Source organism: Taudactylus pleione, unplaced genomic scaffold (assembly GCF_031769625.1).
Source record: "Taudactylus pleione unplaced genomic scaffold, aTauple2 ptg000760l, whole genome shotgun sequence".
In the NCBI taxonomy this organism is placed as follows: Eukaryota; Metazoa; Chordata; class Amphibia; order Anura; family Myobatrachidae; genus Taudactylus; species Taudactylus pleione.
In genome coordinates this window covers 10,187,501-10,209,560 of record NW_028285162.1, presented here as the reverse complement: position 1 = coordinate 10,209,560, position 22,060 = coordinate 10,187,501, and the positions used below count along the sequence as shown (strand labels likewise).

Below are 22,060 nucleotides of genomic sequence, written 5' to 3'. Positions count from 1 at the left end.
GGAGCAAACTTTCTCCGATAAAAATAAAATAGGGAAAGATCAAGAACCACTTCCTCCTAGTGCTGTTGCTGCTGCTGGGAGTTGTTCATCATCCCAGAGAGGAAGTAGGAACATCACTACTTTTACTAAACAATTGACCCTCCAACAGTCCCTAGCGATGAGGATGAAGTACGACAGCAGTCATCCTGAAGCAAAACGTATAACTGAGGCCTTGACTGCTATGTTGGTGTTAGACGTGCGTCTGGTATCCGCCATTAGTGCAGTGGGATTTAGACAATTGATGGAGGTAGTGTGTCCTCGGTTCCAAATCCCGTCTAGATTCCACCTGCATCCTCAAAGCAGCAGCGACAAGCGTGCGTCTGTCTGTTAAAGGGTGGTGTAACTCTCAAAGTGCTCCAAAAAATAAAAAACTATTTTTTTAATGTGATTGTGACTTGTGTGCGATGTAGCCGCACTTGCATCCTCAAAGCAGCAGCGACAAGCGTGCGTCTCTCTGTTAAAGGGTGGTGACACCCTCAAAGTGTGCTACACAAACAATAAAAATATTCTTCTTTTTTCTGTCTTTGTGAATTGTGTGGGCTGTAGCCGCACCTGCATCCTTAAAGCAGCAGCGACAAGCGTGCGTCTGTCTGTTAAAGGGTGGTGACACCCTCAAAGTGTGCTACACAAACAATAAAAATATTCTTCTTCTTTTTTCTGTCTTTGTGAATTGTGTGGGCTGTAGCCGCACTTGCATCCTCAAAGCAGCAGCGACAAGCGTGCGTCTGTCTGTTAAAGGATTACATCGGTGACAGCATGTCAGACAGTCCGTACCTGTACTGGCAGGAAAAAGAAGCAATTTGGAGGTCCCTGTACAAACTGGCTCTATTTTACCTGAGTTGCCCCCCCTCCAGTGTGTACTCCGAAAGAGTGTTTAGTGCAGCCGGGAACCTTGTCAGCGAAAGGCGTAGGAGGTTGCTTCCACAAGATGTGGAGAAGATGATGTTCATAAAATGAATTATCAACTCTTCCAGGGAGACCAGCCTCCAGAACGTACAGAGGGACCTGTGGTTCCAGCAGGGATGAATTAATACTCTGTGAGGATGAGGATGTACACACTGAAGAGGGTGAGGAATCGGTGGATGAGGAGGATGAGGATGACATCTTGCCTCCGTAGAGCCAGTTTGTGCAGGGACAGATTAATTGCCAGCTTGTTTTGTGGGGGCCCAAACGAACCAATCATTTCAGCCACAGTTGTGTGGCAGATCCTGGCGCTGAAATGATTGGTTTGTTAAAGTATGCATGTCCTGTTTATACAACATAAGTGTGGGTGGGAGGGCCCAAGGACAATTCCATCTTGTACCTCTTTTTTTTCTTTGCATTATGTACAGTTTGGGGCCTAGTTTTTCTAACTGCCATCCTGTCTGCCACTGCAGTTTCACGCCTAGATGGGTCACGTGTTTGTGCCGCCCACTCGTGTCGCTTAGCATAGTCATCCAGCTACCTCGGTGCAACCTTTTGGACATAAAAACACTATTGTGAGGTGTGAGGTGTTCAGAATAGACTGGAAATGAGTGGAAATTAAGGTTATTGAGGTTAATAATAGCATAGGAGGAGAAAATCCTACAAATTCTGTAATTTTAGCTGTTTTTATGCTTTTTTAAAAAAAAATACAGATCCAAAACACAAAACCCAGAACCCAAAACACGGAAGGGTGGTTTTGGGTTCTGGGTTTTGTCCAGATCCAAAACACGAAGAAAGATCCAGATCCAAAACCAAAACACGAAAAGTGGCCGGTGCACACCCCTAATATATATATATATATATATATATATATATATATAGATATAGATATATATGCATGTGTGCACTGCATAATTCTATATATATATACACATACACGTATACAGATGGCAGCCCCCAACCGATGTTAAGGAAACATCGGCAGCTGTGGAATCAATTGATGTTACCATCGATTGTTTCTATCGATGGCCATCACTACTATATACTATAAAAATTGCCATTTATATGGTACACGGCGTTTAAAAAAAAATTTTTTTTTTACAAAATAGTGTTGGATAAGTTTTAAAAAGTTGTTCTTCACATAATTCACTCTTAAAAAAACCCGACAATTTTGGAGCGGTTTTTGGAAACAAAATTCGTCAGTTAAGTCCCATGGCATGTACAGAGCACCTCATAACCAAAAGCTAGGGCTGGGACAATTTGTAAGTCGCAGAGATGGGTGTCACCCCCACTTTCTTGACCAGTACCCCTAATTAAGGAAACCCTGGCCAACTAGTAGGTACGGCCCTGGTTTCAGTGGATTAATTGTCCTAATTGTTTATATGGTGAGCAGTCCTTTTTCCTTATTTTCTGATACTGACAAACATAAAGATTATTCCCAGCCACAAAAAATTGCTAAATAAAATAAAAAACAAGTTCCTCAAAATTAACATTTATATTTAAAATGAATTAAAAAAGGACTCACAATACTATTCAGTAGAGGAAGTACCAAGTGTTCAAATGATTTAAGATCCACAATATATTGTCCAACTCTGCATTCCCGATTACCAGCAGTTACTTCAGCACTGTAACAAAATAAGTGAGCAAAAGGTTATTTTAAATCACATACCACCATGTATTTACAGATAAGACAAAGTTGATACAGTATTTTGGTCCCGCATACGGACATGGGCGTATCTATAATGGGTGCACCCATAATATTACTTACCTCTCCGGAGTCCCACGTCGATGCGGGTGCCGCGGCGGCCATTTTCCCGTCGTTTACGCATGCGCAGTACAGGGAAAATGCCCGCCGCAGCCATTTTCCCGGTGACCTGTACATACACTATAGACTCTGGGTACACTCTAGTGCCCAGAGTCTATAACTCCGGTGCTGGCCACGCACAGCTCAGTGCGCTGCAGGCCGCCAGGCGGAGAGGAGGAGGCCCGTGTCGGAGACTGCACACGGGCCCCCTCCTCTCTAGAAACGCCCCTGCATATGGACCTTTGTCAAGTCCAGCAAGAAAATTGCATTATTGCACAACAGAAACAAAAACAAATTAGTCCCGCATTTGCTCAGAGCAGAAGTATCTGTGCCCTGTTGCCAACCAGAGTACCTGTGGTCCCAAGTAATGAACAGTGAATAATGGCGGCACTCAACTATATTCAGTGGTCATAATTTATTACAATTTATGCTACTGTTTCAGTGTTGCCACACTTTCATCAGGGAACATAAATGTGCATTCCTACTATGGCCCCAACCAGAATTTTCTAGAAAACGCCTGAATGTCTTAATTTACATACAGGACAATATTTGAAAAAAAATGTAGATAGTGGTTCTAAATTTGCAGTTTCTCCATGACACAACGGCAACGATGCCCTGGAAGACACCTATCTATGGAGCATCTCACAAGGTCATGAATTTATGAGTCGCATTGCAAAGGGCACACTAGAGCCACCGGTTCCGTGCGACTCGGTCTGTGCAGTCGCCTTTTTCACAATGTGAAGACACACAAACAGACTTTACTGATTAAATGATATGCAGCTTGTGTATGCTGTGTGTGTGGCGGAGACTGTAAAATCATCATAACAGACCGTGGTGTCGAAAACAGCCACTGACACTGTAACAAAGCATTTCATATGCAGATACACCTGCAGTTGCACACATAATATACGCATGCCGCATATAAATTTTAAACAGCAAAGTCTTGTATGTCTTAGACACATCACATTGTGACTAAGATGAATTTGCGGCGAAAAGGACGCACAATAATACACCCGACATGAATAAACTTGCAAGGGACTACGTGGGACTAGATGGGCTGTTTAACGTGACTGAAGCAACAATGACAGAGGATACATATGTACATATAAAAATAAGGAATGGTGATTGTCATCGTTTCAGAATTTGTATCTTTTGTCAGGGCTTAAAAACATTATGAAAAAAAAAAAAAAATGACCCACATCATCAGACTGGAACTCTGTCTCTGTGCCTGATCACAGAAGTGCAAAACCGGAAGTCACGTCAGTTCAGCTTCACTCAAGGTGCAAGGTCTGTACACTTGCTTCATATCATGTCCCCGTCAGGTCTCAATGAAATTCACAGTCTTAGTTGCTTCTTCTAAATTACGTATGTAAATTACCAGTGTCTGTAATCATTTAAAACTATTTTTTAACTAATATTATAGATTTCCTGTATTTATATTTGTCCACTGTGGGACTGGTTTAGCTATCTATATACAGGTTGAGTCTCCCATATCCAAAATGCTTGGTACCAGGGGTATTTTGGATATCGGAATATTCCACATTTTGGAATATTTGCATACTATAATGAAATATCTTGGGAATTGGACACAAATCTAACCACAGAATGCATTTATGATTCATATGCACCTTATACACACAGCATGTAGGTAATTTTATACAATATTTCCAACAATTTTGTGGCTCACACAAAGTTTGTGTACATACATAAAATTAATTTATGTTTCATATACACAAAGCCTGAAGGTAATTTAATATCATAATTTTAATAATTTGTGCCTTAAACAAAGTTTGTGTACACTAAACCACCAAAGATTTCACTATCTCAGTCATGCTTAAAAAATTCCGTATTTTGGAATATTTTGATATGGGAGACTCAACCAGTATTGATTTTATAAGTGCTTTAGATGTAGTTCATCTTTCCACCAGCAGATGGCTATTTTGTATCACTTTCAAGTAGTGAATAGCATACATTTTTGATTTGCGATTTAAACAACTTGTTAAAGTAATGTTAATAAATTAAATTATTATTCCATGAAAATTACACCATTTTTTTCTGTATTTGGTTACTGTGACTTCCTGGGTCAGGTACCTAAGGTGAGTCTCTGTTTTGTAATGTCATGACAAAACTAGATACTTAGGGCCTGGTTCAGAGATAGACACTATCGAACAGTGACTGCGACATTCTAATATGCAAATGCCACAGGAGTAGTCTTGTGTAAATAGACACTTCTTGCCGGTTTCTGTGATCCACTGCTGCATCTGAGGACGCATCATTGGATAAACTGTGTTAACATCGGCCATCTGAGTAACCCTCAGGTTACTCAGATGACCAGTGTTTTCACATTGCCGGGGCCAGTGAAGCTGCGTCTCACACCATCGGAGATGTACATAAACCATCATGTTTAGTACATCTCTGAATCATTCACATAGGTAGAGAGATAATGGTTATAGTGGTTTCCGGTCAGATTGTTGACAGGTTCTGAATGTCATAAACTTTGGGTTGACAACCAATATGTAAACATTCAAAGATCGACATGTTCATAATGTTGACATTTAACATGTCAACACTAAAATCTCAAAAAAAAATTTTGTGTTGATTAGGCTTAGGTTAAAGTAATAAAAAAAAACATGTCAACATTCTGGTGTCAACATGTCAACATTATGAACATAACATTTTAACCAGGTCAACTTATTTGAATGTGAACATATTGGGCGTCGACCTAAAGTCCATGTGACATTCAGAATCTGTCGACGTTCTGTATGTTGATTTGTTATACCACACCCAATTATAGGCTAGTCAGGGGACAGTAGAGAGAAAAATATCTTACATTAATAATAAAACAACTATTACTCAAATGATCACTGTATGCACTGGGTTTTGTGCATGTAAGGCCATTGAGGGCAGGTAATCTGAATGCCCTTTTGTTAGGTTTTGTTATGTTATTTTGGTGTACAGTTAAAATTCTATCCACACAGATAAATAGAAACTTCTAATTACACTCAGGAATCCTAAGATGGCCTGGTGTAGTTTCATATGTATATATTAATAAGCTATAGCATCCTATGTATATTAGCTATAGTATCCTGTGACCAGGATAAAGCAATTACCTGGACATTGGTAAACAAACCTTTTCTTCTGTGTATGCATATAAATGACTAGAGGATGCTTACCTGTTTCCTTATGGTGCATACACACGGTCAGATTTTTCTTCAGATCTGAATGATAATGATTTCAAAAATCGTTCAATCGTTCATATCTGAAGGAAAATCTGACATATCTGACACGTTTGAATGATAAACGATGAACGATGCGCGTTCCCGATGGTCAGATAACAATATCTGACATCTGATGTGTTTGCAGTCAGTTTTGGACGATTTCAGTCATTTTAATGCAGTCAAAAATCGTTCGTAGTTCAAATCGTTCATCAAATCATTCAATCAATGAAAATGTTCAATCGTTCATCTGACACATCTGACCGTGTGTTTGCTCCATAACACAAGAGCGGGTACTCAGCTGTTTGCCTAAAAAGGTATTCAGACTATAAGCAGAGTTCAAAACCTCACCATATTTTCTCTGTTTCTGAATAAAAACGAAAATTTCTACAATAGCTAGGAGCTTCAGAAATCATAATACAGATGGGTCCACATACATCTAGCCTCCTTGTGTGTTATGCATCTTATTTGTACAACTATGCAACTAGATAGCCCCATCAGCTTCTGCTGATTAAAATTATATGCAGCATGCCTATGTTCTGTGAGCGAGTGCGGATGTATCTGCATACGAAATGCTACGTTACAGTGTCACTGGCTGTATAAAATTTAATCAGCAGGGGCGTGGCCTAACTGGCAGACTGGACAGACGTGGCTTGGTACAGCTCCTGCCTTACCTGTCCTTTATAGGGAAGTGCCTGCTTCATGGCCGCATGACCCACTACTCCTCGGTCACTTGTAGGAGCCCACACCACCCTGCCTCCATCTCCCGGAATTCCAGAGGGATTTGAGCCCCTAGCCCGACTGGGGCCTACTTCTTCTCCTAAAGCCGCGGCCTCGAGATTGGAACCTCCGGGGATCACCGGATGTGCCTCTGCTGAGACTGCCGCCTCTGATTTCAGCTGCCTCCCGGGGTGTGTCGCTACCTCCCCCCGAGGGGACCCTCCGGTGGGTGCCACTCCTATTACCCCTTGCAGCCCCCTGGACGCCGCTTTAAAGGGCGCTACACACATCGCGGCAGCCGTCGCCGCTGGCCTCTGCTGGGTCCCGTGAAGTGCCGCTTCCTCCTCCCGCACACTCTCCTCCGTGGAGGCTCTATTGCTGGACTCTGTCCCTCTGCCCCCCTTGGGACCATTGGAGGCGGTTTTACAAAGTACCACAAGCCGCACAGCTATATCCCCCTGGCCACATGTACACAGCCTCCAACCCTGACTGAAACCTTCAATACTTCTGCCAGCCCATACTCACTATAGGTGTGGGTGGATGCCTCCTGGAGGTTGTCTGCCTCGGTGACCACTCTGGAGAGGTTGCTGGTCCTTCTGTTGTGGCTGTCTCTGTGTGGCCCTCTGTGGTGTTCTGTGTCCTATTGAGAGGTTAACTTGTACTGGAGTCAGCAATCATTCTCCATTGCTGTGCTCTCTGACTCAGTGATATTGGTGCTCCCCCCCGTGGCCATAGTTTTTATTACATGTCATAAAAGCACTTGGCATTTGATTTATATTTTTCATCCTTATTGACAGCACTTTTGAATGATATTTATGTAATAAGGGCTCTTAACCGCAATGACCGTCTCTATCATACTACCATGAAACAAGGTGTCGTGCGTCCATGATGGCTACATAATAATTCCCTGGCCTCTGGGGGTTGGTGATCGACTGCCTCAGCTGTTCATATGACATCGTAACACTTGTACGAACGTTTACTGCCTATCATTAACCTATATTTTCAGTTCTCTGTATGCCATGGGCAAAACCGGGAAATCTGCACATAAGAAAGAGACTCCTCATCCTAGAACAGAACCATCTCAATCCGGTCTACGTCCATTTCTCTTGCCAACTCCTGTTAAACAAGACTCTATATCTGACTCAGTAGCTTCTTCGCCAGACCCATCGAATCCTCCTAGCCCTATGTCAATGGAGACCCCAGCTTCTCAATCCTTTGCGAAATCAAACAATGACATACAGGAAATTCTGGCATACGTCAAGACATTACCAACAAAGTCAGATATCCAAAACACTCTTCGACAGGAACTGGCTTCTGTTAAGCAGGATCTCTCTCTACTTTCGGACCGCCTTACGTCCCTAGAAGATAGTCAGGAACACACAGATACCTCTTTATCTAAGCTGACAACTATAATTTCCCAACAATCTAGGGAACTACTCTCGCTTAAAACCAGGATGGAAGACTTGGACAATCGTGGGCGAAGAAATAATATACGCGTAAGGGGTCTGCCCGTGGAGGTCCTCCCTTCGAATTTAATCGATGCTTTAACAAAGATTTTCAATGAGATACTCGGCAACAATCCAAACGACAAGCTACAATTTGACCGAGTGCATCGAGCTCTGCGTCCGCGTGGCTCCTCCTCCGACCGCCCAAGAGACGTAATCTGCCGATTACACTACTTTGCCCAAAAAGAGGAAATAATGCGGAAAGTTAGGCAACTAGATGGAGTGGATTTTAACGGCGATGTTATTCACATTTTTCAGGACTTATCTTGGCACACTTTGCAACAACGCCGAGCTCTACGTCCACTGACTGATGAATTGCGTAAACGCCAATTAAAGTACAGATGGGGATTTCCTTTCCACCTGCAAGTGACTCTCTCAGGCAAATCACACACACTCTATAACCCATCTGACCTATTATCCTTCTGCTCTTCTCTGGGTCTCCCGAAAATTGAAACTCCTGATTGGAAAGAACCATTAGCTCAATGGGACTTGCCCTCAACTGAATCCCGTCCTTCCTCTTGGCAGACGGTCCGGAATCCTCGACGTCGAAACAGGTTTTCCCCAGATCACTCCGAAGCGGAAGTTACCTGATTGTTTATTTCCTTATTTCTCTTCTAGGATATTGTTTACTATATAGAGCTACTTTATATTTAATATTGCTAGTGCTATATTTCCCACAATGTAATGTTCGCTAATCTTTAGTAAGTCTTGATGTTTATATCCAGATTTTATACCTTGCAAAAATAGTTTGAGGTTGAAGTTGACGCCGATCCCCTGTGCCCCCACACCCGCTTAATGTATATTGCTACTGAGACTTCGGATCATAATTTTTGTTCCGTGGTTTCAGTCGCGGGTTTTTCAGTATTGTTTATCTTGCATATCTTGTTAATGTCTGTTTTTCATTGTTGTTTTTTCTTTTTTTTCTTTATTAGTCTTTCCCTTTTCTCCCTTTGGGTCTTTGAATGCTACTATTTCTTTGCCATCCCTAATGGCCCGGCCTACTAAACTTTTAATCTCCTCCGTCAATGCCCGGGGATTAAATTCCCCAGAGAAGCGTTCTCAACTGTTGCGCTCCCTATGGGCAAACAGAGTGGATGTGGCACTGGTCCAAGAAACCCATTTTAAAATAACAGCTCGCCCTCAGTCTTTGTGTGATAGGCATTATTCTGCTGCCTACTATAATAATAACCCAGAGGGGAAGTCGAAAGGCGTCGCAATTATTTTCTCACGCAAACTCCCCATTTCTGACGTAAACATACATAGATTGATTCCGGGTAGACTCCTCTTACTTACATGCCACATATATAACCAGGCCTTTACATTCATCAATATATATGCCCCCAACAAAGGTCAATATGACTTCCTTCGGTCTGCAATGGATATGCTTGACCCCTTCCTTAAGGGTATTGTTCTTTTGGGAGGAGATCTTAACTGGTCCTTAGACCCCTCACTAGATATATCTAATGATGCATCTAGGTACCCTCTCGCTAAGTACAAACAAGTCAAGACTTTGTTTCATAATTATCAATTGGCAGATTCCTGGAGGACATTATATCCCACGGGCCGTAACTATTCCTTTTATTCCCATCCGCACAACACATACTCTCGTCTGGACTACCTATTCCTCAGCCATAGACATCTCCACATGCTCGCTGAAGCTGACATTGGGCCAATAACATGGTCAGATCACGCTCCGGTCTCATTGACTTTGGTTCTCCCACATTTTTCCTCTAAACAATGGACGTGGCGACTAAATGAATCCCTCCTACAAGACGCATACTGTAAAGCCGAAATCGATACTGCGCTATCTGACTATATTACCCACAACGTCTTACCAGAAACTTCCCCAATTTCAATATGGGAAGCGCACAAGTGCGTTATCCGTGGTAAGCTTATTCAATTGGGCTCCTATATTAAAAAACAAAAATCTGCTCAGGTTGCGACCCTTTTACAACAGATTAAGTTACTGGAGGCGTCTCATAAACAAAACATGTCTAAAGAGGACTATCATAAGCTTGTGGAAACTCGCAATACTCTTAGCAAATTACTTTCGGACAACATACAGTTGTCCTTTAAAAAGTGTAGAAGTCGCTTTTACCATTGGGGGAATAGGGAAGACTTTTGGCAAGAGCGCTGAGAGCCCAGCGAGCATGTGGATTCATACACACACTTAAGGATAGTGGGGGAAGGCCTCATGTTGAAACCTCTAAACTTGCAGAATGCTTCCAACAATATTATTCTACCCTCTATAACCTACCTAATACTAATCCTGTATCATCTAATCCTCTTACCTCACAAAATGTTCTTGACTATCTGGCTTCCATTTCCTTTCCTACTATCTCACCTCTAGATAAGCTTGCCTTGGAGAATCCATTCTCTGTGCGTGAGCTAGAGTTAGCTTTAGCCTCTTCACCTGCGGGAAAATGCCCTGGTCCTGACGGCTTAACCATAGGTTATTATAAGAGTTTCCAAAATAAACTAGTCCCTATGATGTTGAAGGCTTTCAACCATATCTCGGGGGAATCGCAATTTTCTAAGCAATTCCTAGAGGCGCACATTTCAGTCATCCCCAAAGCTGGTAAGGACCCCTCCCTGTGCTCGAGCTACAGACCCATTTCATTATTAAATACGGACCTTAAATTATATGCCAAGTTAATAGCTAATAGGCTAAACCCCCTCATTCCCCAGCTGATACACACTGACCAAGTCGGATTTGTCAAGGGACGGGAGGCACGTGATAATACCACGAAAGTCCTTAATTTGGTACATTTTGCGACATCTCAATCGAAGATCCCTATTATCCTACTCTCCACCGACGCTGAAAAAGCGTTTGATAGAATTAATTGGTCTTTTATGAGGTCTGTGCTTGTGCACATGGGATTGGGCCCCGTGACACTGCATAGGATTTTGGCCCTTTATTCCTGTCCCTCGGCGAGGGTGAGGGTCAATGGTGAATTATCTGGATCCTTTTCCATACACAATGGCACGCGACAAGGCTGCCCTCTATCACCATTGATCTTCATCCTTTGCATGGAGGCATTGGCCGGAGCTATACGCGCCAATCCCCTTATCTCTGGGATTATGGTGGGTGAGCAGGAACACAAGCTGGCTCTTTTTGCGGATGACCTATTAGCTATTGTTTCACACCCGGTGACGTCTTTGCCGCACTTGATGCATGAGTTTGACCATTTTGGACAGTTGTCCAACTTTAAGATTAACTTCTCGAAATCTTGGGCTTTAAATCTGTCTGCTCATGCTTCTGTAGTTTCAGGCTTACAGTCCGCTTTCCCATTCCCTTGGCACCCTTCCCATATCACCTAGGGGAAGGGTGCCACTTACTACTTAGGGGTTAAAATTACTAAAAACATATCGCAACTCTTTACCATTAATTTTTCTCCTATCCTCTCCTCCATTCGAATGGATTATTCCCATTGGCATTTGAAACAACTCTCTTGGCTAGGTAGAATTGGTGTGGTGAAGATGAATACGCTTCCTAAATTGCTTTACCTCTTTCAGTCTTTGCCCATTCAGATTCCAGATTCTTGGTTTCGTTCGCTAAATGTCTTAATTCAGCAATTTATTTGGTCTAGGAAACAACCTAGGATTAAACGTACTCTTTTATCTCGTCCAAAACAACTGGGCGGTCTACAACTCCCAGACATTAAATCATACTATCACACTATCCACCTTAACAGAATTCTTGAGTGGGCTAGATATAGAGAGGTGAAGCAATGGGTCGCCCTCGAAGGTTGCTTCATGAAACTTCCTCCTGAAATTACACCTTGGCTTCCCTCTATTCCTAAACTAGATTTCCATCATCCAACAATTTCTCCTTCCCTTTCTGTGTGGAATTCTTTAAGAAATCTGCCTCATATTTCTTCACGCTTTGGCCCTCTTACTTCTTTTCTGGCTAACCCAGATTTTCCCCCTGGTATTGATTTTAACCAATTCCCTAATTGGGTGCGGGAAGGCCTTTTTCGGACTGGCCAGCTGGTGACTAAGTCAGGCATTAAAGCATTTATTGATCTCCAGGAAAAGTGGTCAATACCTCATTCAGATGTCTGGAAATATCTTCAAGTTCGCCATTACCTGTCCTCCGCGGGTAGAATGAATGTTTCTAGCAGAGATCTTACGGCTTTCGAAAAACTTTGTATTTCACCAACTGACCCCTCCCACACAATTTCTGCTATAAACCAGATACTCCTTAACAACCCTCCCTGTACCATACCTCCTTGGGCTAAAAAATGGGAAATAGATTTAGGCATTTCCCTCACAGAGCAAGAATGGCAAACTATATTTCTAAAGGCACACTGCAGCTCAACTTGCGCGATTATCAAGGAAACTCAATACAAGATTTTGATGAGATGGTATAGACACCCTACCCTACTACATGCCATGTTCCCAATAAAATCTAGCTCTTGCTGGAGATGTCTTAAGTCTCCGAGGTCATTACTGCATATATGGTGGGACTGTCCACAGCTATCTAAATACTGGTCGGAGGTCATCTCCCTATTACAACAAATTTTAGGCGCTCCTGTCCCCACTGATCCAGCATTCTGGCTAATTAATTACTCCGAGTCTTCATTGGGATACTACAAAAAGTCCTTGCTGCGCCATTTGAGTAATGCCGCACGGGCTGTAATTCCAATTTTTTGGAACTCATGTAACCCGCCCACCCGTAGGGACTGGTTCCAGAGACTGGATTACTATATGTCAATGGAGGACTCTTCAATCCTCTCCACCAATAGTCCTTTTATTTTTACTAATACATGGCTTCCATGGTTAGAGTACAAAAACTCTATGGAGTATAAAAACTATATGTTTCCAACCGTTATTACCCCGTAATATATACTGTAGCTTCTTTACACTTGGCTAAACTATTTATATTTAAAACACGATGACCCTCCCCTGTTCCCCCCCTTTTCTTGTTGCTCCTTCTATAGTTTTTCTTTTTATTTTATCTCCCTCATATTGTGAAATATTTTTGTTTATCGAAATGTATAAGAGTGGTTTCTAATTTGTATACATTTTGACACGTACACGTTGATAATTTTATGCTTCTGTATACTGTACGTTCTTTGTTTGAAACCTCTAATAAAAACAGAGTGCAAAAAAAAAAAAATGTAATCAGCAGAAGCTGCTTGTGCTATCTAGACTCATCGTTATGGGAATAAGACACATTTGAAAGTAAAAAGACACACAAAAAGACGCTCGGTGCTACTGAGTCATACTGAGCTCCAGCGTTATGTGTGGCGCACGGAGGATAGATGTATGTAGACACTCTGTATGAAGTCTGTATGCAGGTGGGTATGATTTCCGAGTACCTAGGATGTATGGTTTAGCAGAAATAAAGTATCTAACTAATCACTTATCACAGTGCAGTAGTACTTGCACTCATTTTATAGCTTAAATAATAGAGATTAATGTGAACATACCATATTTCATGTAGCTATTATGCAGGGGAAATTATGATCAGTTGTTTGAACTTAGGTTAAAAGTTATGTGGGCAGTCCTCATATGGATCATGGGTTATTTAACAAGCCAGCCAGTCATCAATGACCTTATTTCTGGAATGGGAGAACATATAATAATACTGTGGGTATGGGAGCATGTTGCTCTGCGACAGACTTTGGGGATGAATCTAATTGAGAAACTACACCTTTATTTTCCAGCTGTGCCCTCCAGCTAGAATGGGCTGCATGTTATGTTCTGCAAGTTTTTCCTTTTTATTTGAAATTGCACCACAGCTGTCTATGTAATCTGTAAGTCTTTTTCTTTATATAATGTAATGTATACAGTGGCGTCCCTCTCCGCATTGTCACCCGGTGCGGGGAGGGACGTTGTAAGCGCGCATCCCGAAAAGGGGTGTGGCTTCGCTGGCTGGGGGCATGGCCTCGCGGCCCAATCCCCTGTGGTCCTGCTCTTTACTGGGGGGTGCTGGGGATGCGTGACCGGCTCCCTCACAGTGTCAGGAGCCGGGTGCTGCACTTAATACTACAGTGCAGCACATGGCTCCTGACACTGTGGGGGAGCGTCAGTCTGCACCTTGGTGTCACCCTTCGGCGGGTGACACCCGGGTGCATCCCGCACCCCCCTTGTGATGCCACTGAATGTATATAACTAAGCATTGCACTTTCTTTTGTAAACAAAGTGTGCCTTTATTAGTCTATTTCATATGTCAAAGTCAAATAATTGGATATGATTGCTTACAATTATTATCTGACAATATAGTCGTATATAATCTGACGATGTGTTACCAGGACGCTACTTTGTGTCATGCATTCCAATGCGAATCCACAACACACATATACTGACGCACATAACGCACACACTATATATTATATATATACAGTCAGGTGCATAAATATTGGGACATTGACAGAATTTTCATATTTTGGCCTCTATTCACCACCACAATGGCTTTGAAATGAAACAAACAAGATGTGCTTTAACTGCAGATTTTCAGATTTAATTTGAGGGTAATTACATCCAAATCAGGTGAACGGTGTAGGAATTACAACGGTTTCTATATGTGCCTCCCACTTTTTAAGGGGTCAAAAGTAATGGGACAAACTAAAGAATCCTAAATCTAACTTTCACTTTTTAATACTTTGTTGCAAATCCTTTGCAGACAATTACAGCCTGAAGTCCGGAACACATAGACATCACCAGACACTGGGTTTCATTCCTGGTGATGCTCTGCTAGGCCTCTACTGCAAATGTCTTCAGTTCCTGCTTGTTCTTGGGGCATTTTCCCTTCAGTTTTGTCTTCATCAAGTGAAATGCATGCTCAATCAGATTCAGGTCAGGGGATTGACTTGGCCATTGCATAACATTCCACTTTTTAGCCTTAAAAAACTCTTTGGTTGCTTTTGCAGTATGCTTCGGGTCATTGTCCATCTGCACTGTGAAGCGCCGTCCAATGAGTTCTGAATCATTTGACTGAATATGAGCATATAATATTGCCTGAAACACTTCAAAATTCATTCTGCTGCTTTTGTCAGCAGTCACATCAATAAATACAAGGGAACCAGTTCCATTGGCAGCCATACATGCCCACGCCATGACACTACCACCACTACCACTGATGAGGTGGTATGTTTTGGATCATGAGCAGTTCCTTTCCTTCTCCATACTCTTTTCTTCCCATCACTCTGGTACAAGTTGATCTTTGTCTCATCTGTCCATAGGATGTTGTTCCAGAACTGTAATCACTTTTTTTAGATGTTGTTTGGCAAACTCTAATCTGGTCTTCCTGTTTTTGTGGCTCACCAATGGTTTACATCTTGTGGTGAAACCTCTATATTCACTCTTGTGAAGTCTTCTCTTGATTGTTGACTTTGACACATATACACCTACCTCCTGGAGAGTGTTCTTGATTTGGCCAACTGTTGTGAAGGGGTTTTTCTTCACCAGTGAAATAATTCTTCTGTCATCCACCACAGTTGTCTTCTGGGGCTTTTGGTGTTGCTGAGCTCTCCGATGCGTTCTTTTTAAGAATGTTCCAAACAGTTGATTTGGCCACAACTAATGTGTTTGCCATCTCTCTGATGGAATTGTTTTGATTTTTCAGCTTAAATGATGGCTTGCTTCACTGATAGTGACTGCTCTATGGATCTCATATTGAGAGTCGACAGCAACTGATTCCAAATGCAAATGTCACACCTAGAATCAACTCCAGACCTTTTACCTGCTTAATTGATAATGAAATAATGAAGGAATAGCCCACACCTGTCCATGAAATAGCTTTTGAGTTGATAGTCCCATTACTTTTGGCCCCTTAAAAAGTGGGAGGCACATATAGAAACCGTTGTAATTCTTACACCGTTCACCTGATTTGGAAGTAATTACCCTCAAATTAAATCTGAAAGTCTGCAGTTAAAGCACATCTTGTTTGTTTCATTTCAAAGCCATTGTGGTGGTGAATAGAGGCCAAAATATGAAAATTCTGTCAATGTCCCAATATTTACGCGCCTGACTGTACATAGACGATCGTATGTATATTCACATATGTACACATAGATGCTCATATGCGTATTCACATACATACACACATTTGCTATTTCAATATACAGACGCACATATGCGAACGCATACATATAAAATGGTTCCCACACATTATAGTTAATAACCAGAGTTATTAACTGTTTTGTTAGCTAATAATTACGATGTAATATGTACTTAAACGAGATCGAAGGTTCAGAATATAGTGGACATGTCATGTTTGGTATGAAACTCTTAAGACTCAACAAACAACAAACCTCAACGGTCTAAAGAATCAGGACTGTTAAACCAGGATTCCCTGTTCAATCAAGACAAGAAAAGAACAGTTCTATTGCTATTATTAATGCTGGCTTTCTGATACACTCATACATCTCAATGCTTATTGTCCTTGTCCCCATGTCAGTTTACATCTTTACTCTTTGAAACACTGTTCTTTATCTTAGCTCTCTTGCCTAGCCTCACATCCTCTATCTGCTTAAAATCTGTGTTATTATTCAAATTCTGCACACATTACATCCACACTTTTAATCCTCTCAATAACAAACTTGTTTATCAACATACATATTTACCATCACTGTTCTTTCACTTGCATTTCTACAAATCTCTTGTACTCATATTTCATTTACATTTCTAAAAATCATTCCTCTTGTTTAATTCTAACACACCGTGGAAAAGTTTTCTTTAACTCTCTCCTTCAATCAGTCTCTACCTTATCCTCTGTTCTGCCGCCTGCTTCCGCCTTTATCCTTTCCCCCTTATCTCTTCCACCTCCTCCTCTTCTCCCCCCTCCTCTGTCTGCCTACTCTTCCCTCCTCTCCCACTACTCCACTCTCCTGTTCTACCCCCCCTCCGTCCTACTATCTTGCCACCAAACCCTCCTCCTACACTCCTCTTCCTGTCACTTCACTCCAATGCCATCCATATCTCCCCCCCTGCCCACCTCCTACAGGTTTCCTTTCTAGCTCAGGTGCCCGCACCATCACTAACCTCTATTCATATCGGTCCCCCAAATTTATCTTACCTCCACGTTATAGCAACCCGGATAATCTTATTCACATCTCCCCCATAAACACTGTCTCTCTATCCTGTGCCCTGTGGAATGCCAGGTCAGTCTGTAATAAACTGGTCCCCACCCATGACAATGTCATCTCCAACTCCCTGAATCTCCTAGCCATTACTGAAACCTGGATCTCACCCTCTGACACCACTTCTCCTGCTGCTCTATCCACTGGGGGCCTCACCTTCTCCCACACCCCCCGGCCTGGGGGTCGCCATGGTGGTGGTGTTGGGGCCCTTCTATCCACCAATTATTCCTACCAGCTAATACTCTCTGAACCATCCCTTACATTCCCAACATTTGAGGTTCATGCTATATGCCGCTTCCATCCAGTAAACATCAGAGTAGCTGTTATTTACCGTCCCCCTGGCTCGCCCTCCAAATTCCTTGACAACTTTGCTTCCTCGCTCCCTCACTTTCTCTCCTCAGATCTTCCCTCCATTATCCTAGGTGATTTTAATATTCCTATTGACATTCTCACAGAACCCTCTGCAGCTACTTACCCTCACCTCTTCATTTGGTCTCGCCCAATGGACCTCATCACCCTCCCATGTGAGTGGGCACTCACTTGATTTGGTCTTTACTCACCGTTGTGATATTTCTGATTACTCCAATTACCCATTCCCCCTCTCTGATCATAACCTTCTCTCTTTTAACCTATCCCGCTCTCCTTCCCCTCCTTTACCTCCTAAGGCCACCATTACTAAGCGGAACATTGAGGCTATTGACACTGTTGCTTTTTCCTCCCTGCTAGACTCTCTTCTCTCCCCTATCCTTTCTCTCTCCTGTCCTGAACAAGCTACTTCCCTGTACAATTCCTCCCTTATTTCTGCTCTTGACTCTGTTGCTCCGGCAACAACTACTCACCCTCGCAAGTCCACACCACAACCCTGGCATTCCAAATGCACCAGGTACCTGCAAAAGTGTTCAAGAATTGCTGAGCATCAGTGGAGAAAATCACGCTCTAAGGCTGACTTCCTCCATTTCAAATTTATTCTCTCATCCTACAGTGCTGCCCTGTTCCTCTCCAAACAAACATATTTCAAGAACCTCATCTCCTCTCAGTCCTCAAACCTCCAAAACCCCAGCGTCTCTTTGCCACCTTCAACTCCCTCCTCTGCCCTTCCCCTCCTCGCGTCCCCTCCTCACTCTCCGCCCTTGACTTTGCCACCTACTTTACATCTAAAATTGACTCCATACGTAAGTACATCATATCCCATCAGACCCTCAGCACTCCTCCCCCTCCTTTCCCTAACCACCCCTCCAATTCTGCCTCACCAACCCTGACATCCTTCTACCCTGTTTCTGGAGAGGAAGTCATGGCCCTAATCAGGTCCTCCCCTCCTTCCACCTCCCCTCCTGACCCTATACCTTCCCGTCTCCTCTGTTACCTGTCTCCTTCTGCCTGTTCCCATCTAGCTCACCTACTTAATCTCTCCCTATCATCTGGCACTGTCCCTTCTGCATTCAAACATGCCCTTGTCTCCCACATTCTTCAAAAACCTACCCTTGATCCTAACATACTTTCCAACTACCGACCCATCTCTCTTTTCCCTTTTGCTTCCAAACTACTTGAGCGTATTGTTTACAACCACCTTACCACCTTCCTTTCCACCCACTCCCTCCTTGACTCATTTCAATCTGGCTTCCATTCTCTCCACTCCACTGAAACTGCCCTCACGAAAGTCAGCAATGACCTCCTTGCTGCCAAATCCAAGGGCCACTACTCTCTGCTCATTCTCCTTGACCTCTCTGCTGCATTTGACACTGTAGACCACCCTCTCCTCCTGCAAATCCTTCACTCTCTTGGTTTATGTGGCACTGCCCTCTCCTGGCTTTCCTCCTACCTCCTTGATCGTTCCTTCTCTGTGTCCTCTCATGACTCGTCTTCCCCCCCACTTCCACTAACAGTAGGAGTTCCCCAAGGTTCTGTTCTTGGACCTCTCCTTTTCTCCCTATACACATACTCTTTAGGTGAACTCATTAACTTCTTTGATCTACAATATCATCTCTATGCTGATGATACTCAAATTTACCTTTCCACCCCTGACCTATCCCCCTCGCTCCTTACCTGTATCTCCAAGTGTCTGTCTGCTGTCTCTTCATGGATGTCCCAGCGCTTTCTTAAACTTAACATGTCTAAGACTGAGCTGATCATCTTCCCACCCTTTGCCACTACCTCACTTCCCACAATTTCACTATCTATTGATGGCACAACTATCTCCTCTAGCCCCAAAGTGCGCTGCCTTGGAGTTATCCTAGACTCCTCCCTCTCATTTAAACCACACATTCAGCACCTCTCGCAGTCCTGCCATCTCCACCTAAAAAATATCTCCAGGATTAGACCCTTCCTCACCCAGGATGCCACTAAAATCCTCATCCACTCACTGGTCATCTCCAGTATGGACTACTGCAACCTTCTACAGCTGGCCTCCCAATCTCTCACCTCTCTCCACTACAATCAGTTCTCAATGCTGCTGCTCGGCTCATTTTCCACTCCAGACGTTCTACATCTGCTTCCCCTTCAGATGCCAATTCAAGGTTCTTACACTCCTACAAAGCCCTCACCAAATCCTCTCCCACATACATTTCTGACCTTCTCTCCCCTCACACTCCCACCTGTTCACTTCGCTCATCTAATGCATGCCACCTCTCTTGCCAACTGATTACTTTCTCCCACTCCCGCATCCAAGATTTTGCCCATGCAGCTCCGTACCTTTGGAATGCTCTCCCTTCCCTATCAGACTCTCCACCTCTCTACAAATCTTCAAACAGGCTCTCAAGACCCACTACTTCATCAAGGCCTTCCAGCTCTCATCCTAACCCACCTCATGCTCTTTCCTCACTATCTTCCCCTTCTGTGTCACGCCTGTCTTGTCTGCCCTCCCCTTTAGAATGTAAGCTCTCATGAGCAGTGACCTCTTCCCTCATGTAGTGTTCCCTCTAGCTGTGGCGGGAGGCAGGGCGCCGGAGCTAGAGAGGGCATGCCCGTGCGCGCGCGCGCCCGAGAAGGGGGCGTGGTCATCGGAAAAGGGGGCGTGTCTATAAGACGCGTCCGCTTTTCGTCACTCTTGGAGGCGTGCCCGGCACTTACGGACACGCGGGCAGGGTGCTTTTTGCCCTCCAGAAGGAGGGCAGGGCGCCGCGCCCCGCTAAAACAGCCTAGCGGGAACGCTACCTCATGTGCTTCTCTTTTACATTTTCTTTAACTCTTTTCTCCCCATTAGGGCACCTAACACATGACTGCCAACTCCCTGCTGCTTATTGTGAGTATCTAACTGCTAATGCAGCAATGTATATAAATTGTGTCCTTGTCCTGCACTGTAGTGTACTGTAAGTTACTTGTTTCTTTTTCACTTGTTAGTTCTATGTACTATGTAAGGCGCTGCAGAACACTTGTGGCGCCATATAAATAAAGGATAATAATAATACTAAATCCCTGTTTATTTGCAGACATCCGTTTCTATCGGCAAAGAAGTCGCATCATGCGTCTGCTAGTTATGGATGATAGGGTGTTATTGAACAGAAAGTTATAATAGTATGCAGTGTTGTAGCCAGTTTTAACCAGTTGTTCGGTGGGAAGCTACACAATGTGACCGTTTGAGGACTGAGCCATACCCCTGATGACACTGTATGAACTGACCATTGACCAGAAGCAAGAACCAATGAGAACCTGTCAATTTGTCCCTTTGTTAACTCTGAAACCTGTGAGGTATAAAAGCTGTGTCCCAATCTCAGTGTACAGACATCTTCTTGCGACCGCAGACTTCTGGATTGATGACTGTATACTGGGACCAGTGAGCACGCGTATGTATCGGCTGTACTATTTTCATTGCTTTTTACTCTAATTGTTACATGTTATATAGTGTTACTTTTTTTCCATAAATAACTTTTTGTGCTTTGGAACCTCACGATTGGACTGGAAAGCAATTCTTTCTTACGTGACTTGCAGCACTAAACAGCGACCGCTAGGATTCAATACATATATGCTCCAGAACCCAGTCTTTAAAGGAAGCGATTAGATCGCTAAGGTTATGCTATAACTATTATTTATTGCTAGAAGCAAGTAGTGACCAGCTGTGTTAGTTTGTATTGCAGACCAAGTACACCCCTTCATGGCATTCCCTGATGGCAGTGACCTCTCATCAAGATAATACGCCCAGCCACACTGCAAAAATTGTTTATCATTGGTTTGAGGACAAGGGGCCTGATTCAGACCCACTCGCGAGCGGCTGTCCGCTCGCAAGTGGGTCGATGCTATGGACTGAGCATGCGCACGACGGAGGGAGCTCCGTCGTGCGCAAGCGCCAGACGCGACGAGCGAAGGAAAGTCCTTCGCTCGTTGTGTCCGATCAAAGGGGGCGTGCTGTCAATGTTGATTGACAGCACGCCCCCTTTGGTGGGCGTGCCTCCCTGACGGGGGCGTTCCCACGGGAACGCCTCCCGTCAAAAGCCGGCCCACTGACATCACTAGTGATGTCAGTGGGAGTGATTTTGGCTCTGATAGAGCCAAAATCACTCCGGAGCTAGCGGTTGAAAACCTCAACCGCAGGCTCCGGCTCACAATTTCGATGGTCGCGATGGTCACGACCATCGCGGCCATCACAATGCACGCTCGTATAGCCTGTGGGTGGTCACCCACAGCTATACGAGCGTCCAGGAGGACGCTCCATTTTCATGGAGCCCGGCCCTCATTCAGAGCGTGCGCTCTGCTCAGAGCGTACGGCTCTGAATGAGGGCCAAAGTTCAAGGTATTGATTTGGCCTCCAAATTCCTCAGATGTCAATCTGACTGAGCATCTATGGGATGTTCT

General features: G+C 43.6%; 1 protein-coding gene across 1 annotated transcript in view; it reads right to left on the bottom strand.

Annotated features, from left to right (window-relative positions):
• NTPCR (nucleoside-triphosphatase, cancer-related) overlaps nucleotides 1-22,060 on the bottom strand; it is a 270,951-nt gene that overhangs the window by 172,238 nt on the left and 76,653 nt on the right. Inside the window, exon 3 of the mRNA XM_088457416.1 lies at nucleotides 2,468-2,567. Coding sequence (XP_088313542.1) covers nucleotides 2,468-2,567 — 100 coding nt within the window. The remainder of the gene's footprint in view (nucleotides 1-2,467; nucleotides 2,568-22,060) is intronic.